A 5158-nucleotide genomic window follows, 5' to 3' on the forward strand; every position below is an offset into this window, starting at 1 on the left:
GTAATATTTGATTTGATTTTAAAATTTTAAAAATTACTTAAAATAGATAAAAAAAACTTATAAATTAGGTATCCTTTGTCTTTTATTCTAAAATTATTATTTAATTAAATAAAATTTATATTATTTTAATAATTATTAAAATATCAACACTACACTCATTTTAAAGTTAAATTAAACACACTTATTAAAAAATAACTTATAAATAAAAAGAAAAAAAATTTAAGATGATTCAACATGCAACTTTTATTATATAAAAAAAACTTATAAACTTTAAATATTTTTCTCACTCGTGACAAACTACTCAACCTTGAACTCACAATCGTAACTCAAATACACCCAACTTAGAAGAGAAGGAAAACATTGGATATCTCACTAAAGAGATAGCTGATCTTCCCAATAATCTTCACCAATACCTTACAGAGCTGGCTCAAATGCTATTATTTCCAACAACAAACTCTTTCAACTACTCATAACATTTCACAAGTTTTTATAGTGGCCAACGAAGCATTAATTGGCCTTGTTGTTGCTTATTGCTTGAGAAGCTTAGTTACTACGATTTGACTTAAACATACATCCAATCCAATGTTATTAATTAATTACTGATGATTTCATAATGGAGAATAAAGGATTGAAGGAATCTCCGCAATTAACAAATTGGTAGTTCACTGTAAGATGACCTCGTTCATATCCTTTCCCATCTGTGTCCAGTTGACGAAAAACATTCACGTCCAAATCTAGTCCTCCATTACTACACTGATCCACAATCCTCACGGTCGTTTTAGCTCCAGTCCCTGTATTTGTCACCTACATATAGAATTAGATCCATATTAACATTGCGAAATTAAGGTTAATTAAGCTAATTATTCGGAGGAGACGAAAGGTGAGAAAACCATTATGATTTTCTTACACTCAAGCACTTTCCACAGGAGGGCTGGCCGTGTGCTCCGACGGGACCGCAGAATGCAGTCCAGCCATACTTGCTCCGCCATGAATATGGCTTGTTAGCATCCCATGTAGAGCAATATGCACTTACAGCATTCAAATCCCATCCATGTTGCTGCGGATTATACAAATGGTACGTCGCAAGAACGTTGGAAGCACTTCCACCACCGCCACCTCCACCTCCGCCGCCGCCTTTGCAATTGCTCTGGCAGTTTTTGGAGGGTGAACAATAGTCATCACTGGAGCCACACCACCCATACTGGCTACAACATAGGTTATTGGGGCAGAGCTTGCCACCTGCTTGCCTACCACATTGCTCAGCAATTGCAACACCTGTTAAACATAATAAAACAACTATAAATATATTCATAACTCTTCCCATTTCAGCCCAATTCTTGATTTTCTGGTATGCAAATAATGTGATGATGAGCTAAGCTCACTTGGCTTTATTTATAGCAGAGAGACGCAGAGCTAAGGTGGGTTGATCATGTAATTACCATAATACCCTGATGGATTAGAGATGATTAGGACAAGGAGGAAGTGAAAGTGGACTGAATGGTGGTGAGATTTGGAGCGTTGATGAGATTGGAAAGTTGATCGTGTGGTAGCTGATTAGGGTGGAAAGTTTCAAAGGGATGATGTGAGGCGGCTTCATGGGTGTGCTTTGAATCGAGTAGTTGTTCGAAGATGAACACTGCCGCATTAGGTGGCTCCCACTCCATCCCCAATAAAGAGCATAGGGCCAAGTTTTATTTATTTTTCACCCTTCATTTATTTTTCTCATTTCTTTTATTTTAGACATTAATTTCCTTAACCATGCATTAAGCATTTAAACATCCAATTAACGCAAGGGTTAACTCGATCTTATCTCTATCTTATCATCAACATATAAAATTTATTTCCTTCATAAAAAAGATATAAAATTTATATTAAATTATATAACAAAATTTTTCTCATTTATAAAATATAAATTATTTTCACTGAGTTGATAAATTTGACTTAATATATTATGTAAAAGTAACACGAGTTTAAAGAAAAATATCCAATTCTTCTTATTCATTTCCTCACTCTCAGAAAATTTAAAAAATAAAACTTGTCATTTGACTTCATATATGTTTCCATAGTGGCAGGCAACAACCAAGAGGGCTAAATAAAAACTCATTAGAAATGCCCTCTTGCCTCAACCATCATGGAATCAGTGCAAATCCAGAAACCTGCTTAGGATATCAGCCTCCAGGAACAACACCAGTCCAGCCTTTTCCAAACCCACACCCAATGATGAGCACAGCAAGAGCCCAGGACAAGAAATGGGCCCCCAGATGGCCGAACCACTTGAGAACCAGGCCCATGGCATAAACCAAGCATTTGGAGCGTTAGCAATATTCTTCACCGTATGGCAACCCTCTCTAAATTCTTAGCTCATCTTGGGTTGTATTTAGTCATTTCTAGTGCACCCAAGATGTTACTAAATGATGCCATTTTATTCGACTCAAAAGCTTAGTTTATCAGCTAACGTAATTTAATTTAATATATATTATGTTAAATTTTATATATTTAATTTCGTATCACTTTCTATCTCTCTTTAATAGTAAATCTTTTATTGTGGTTTTAAGCTATTTGATATAAAAAAAATTCTTATTTAGATTCAATTTATCATGATCTAAGACATAAATATATAAAATTTATATATTTAATAAATAAATTATATCATATAATTTATATTTTAAATTTATGATAAACTAAATTTAAGTAAAAAAATATATATATATATCAATTATTGTGCTCGATGCATCTAATTTGGAGTGTTTTATTATTTGTTGACATGAAGAGTTAAATAATTAACCTATGAAGAAAAAAAAATTAATTATTAAAGGTAATTAATGCTAATTATTAGCTTTGTAATGTATATTCGGAAAAAATATTTTTGGTTTTAGGAGGCGGGGAAGTTGAAAATTGCGTTAATTGATTGGCTAAAATTCTGTTTGTTTGTGTTGCGGAAAATATCTTTTCTTTCACATTTTTTATGTTTGGAATATTAAAAAAATAATCAATAAAATATTTTAGTCAAAGAAAAATTAAGTTATTCTTAATAAAAATGACTTTTTTTTTAAGAGATAATTTAAAAGAGTAAATTATTTTTTCAACTTTGATAATTTTATTAAAATATAAAAATGCTATTCATATATAATATAAACACATATCATTAATTAATATTAAAATTAAATAGTAAAAAATATTTTTATGAAAATTATTTTTAATTTTTATAAAAAATATTTCTTATATACAAATTATTCTATGTGAAATAAATAGAGGTTAAATATGTGAAAATATTTTTAAAAAAATTAGTTGGATATTTATTTAATTGGGTTGACATGAAAATTATTTTGAAAAATAATAAAGAAAATATTAATGTATTATATTTGACACATAAACTAAATAATATATATATATATTTTATATGATTACTTAGTTTCATATATAATGTAATTATTTTATTATAAAAAATAAGGTAATTTTACATAAATTTATAATTCATTTTATTAGATTTTTTTTATCGTAAAATTTTTAATTACGAAAATTTTATCAATTTAAAAAAAATAAAATTTCCTCTAGGATAATAATTCCCATATATTTTATATAATTACCTTTATTTTCACTCAAGAACTTGAGATTACAATCAGTAAGTATTCTTATTCAGGAAATTAACATTCAGTTGCTTATTAGTTAATTCAATCACCACAATCCACAAATTAGTAGTTCACAATAAGGTGGCCTTGAGCATAGCCTTTTCCATCGGTGTCTATCTGCCGGAAAACACCTTCGTCTAAGTCCAAACCTCCATTGCTGCACTGTTCAACAATTCTCACCGTCACATTATCTCCTGTTCCAGTATTGGTCACCTGAATGCATCATGTGCAAACAAGAATTAATTTTAGTAAATACAACTGGCAGAATTTTATAAATTAATGAAAATTGATGAGTTCTCTTTCACACACACACACACATATATATATATATATACACTTGCCGCAAGCAGCTTGTCCTTGAGGTCCGGTCGGTCCACAGAAGGCCGTCCATCAATACTTCTGGCGCCATTCGAGAGGTTTGCTTGCATCCCATGTTGCATATAAATCATTTTTTATCATTTAATCTGTTAAATATTAAATCCATATCAATATTTAAAACTTGTGAATTTTTTCATTTTCACTCATTTTTCTTTTAATTTATTACATTTCCGTTTATCTGTTTTACCCTATCACATGAACATGTAATTTACACTTCATATGTAATTATATATTATGAATTATTTTTCCAAGCATAAATATAAGAAAATTAATTTAATCTCTATTTTTGTTTTTATCTAAAATTCATACAGAGTGCTGAGATTATTATATATTAATTTGTTTTAATACGAATACATACAAATAATTGAGCTGCTTACATATATATAACTGATTAATTCACTATTGCAATGCCTTTAAATAATGTATATTTTCAATGTGAGACATTTAACTTAATTCATTTCCTTATTTTTTCTTAAGTGCAATTACATAATTATCACTTAATAATTGATTTGTATTTAACTCAATATGAATCTAATTATATAGTTTTATAGACCATTGAAACTCATAGCTCAATTGAAATTTTGATACCATATAAAAATTCAGAGGTAATTCATTTTAATATAAATATATATATGAATGACTCAACTGTTTACATATTAAAATTATTAACCAATTTACTGTAATAAGCCAACCTTCTATTGCTTTTCTTTCTTGAAAAAGAATTTTAACCGCATGCCTTTGTTTTGCCTTCCTGTCTTTTGCTTGAGGCTAGGGACGGCAATGGATCGGATTTTTACAGGTATCAGATTCAATTAAACTCTAATAGGATAGATTTGAGTATTATATAATCGGGTTTGGGACGAGTTCGAGTTTGAGAAATAATACCCATGACGGCTTCAGGTCGGATTCAGATTTTATATATTGAGTATCCGTTACCTGAATCTGTTTATATAAATACTTAATTAAATATAAAATATATATTTTTTACAATAATATTTGTAAATTTTTATATATTTTATTTTATATAAAATTGAATTTAAATGTTTTATGAAATTATTAAAATTTTAAAATATAAATTATTAATTAAAATAATTTTTTATGCAAAATATTAATTAAAATATATAAAATTAAACGGGTTTCAGTTTTTTTTT

At 28.7% G+C, this 5158-nt stretch overlaps 1 protein-coding gene across 1 annotated transcript; it reads right to left on the reverse strand.

The window, feature by feature from the left end:
• Nucleotides 1-225: 225 nt before the first annotated feature.
• Nucleotides 226-1375, reverse strand: LOC110658837 (pro-hevein-like). Its single transcript, XM_021816593.2, has 2 exons — nt 908-1375; nt 226-804 (listed from the first exon to the last, which is right to left on the reverse strand). Exons 1-2 carry the CDS (start codon nt 1322-1324, stop codon nt 589-591), a joined length of 633 nt encoding a protein of 210 aa, XP_021672285.1. The 5' UTR covers nt 1325-1375; the 3' UTR covers nt 226-588.
• Nucleotides 1376-5158: the final 3783 nt, after the last annotated feature.

This window comes from Hevea brasiliensis, chromosome 5 (assembly GCF_030052815.1).
Source record: "Hevea brasiliensis isolate MT/VB/25A 57/8 chromosome 5, ASM3005281v1, whole genome shotgun sequence".
Classification (NCBI taxonomy): domain Eukaryota; kingdom Viridiplantae; phylum Streptophyta; class Magnoliopsida; order Malpighiales; family Euphorbiaceae; genus Hevea; species Hevea brasiliensis.

Coding starts and splice junctions, on each gene's coding strand:
- LOC110658837 (XM_021816593.2), bottom strand. CDS start 1,324: ATGGGAAGAGTTATGAATATATTTATAGTTGTTTTATTATGTTTAACA. Junction 805..907: donor CCTGTGGAAAGTGCTTGAGT/GTAAGAAAATCA, acceptor TTCTATATGTAG/GTGACAAATACAGGGACTGG.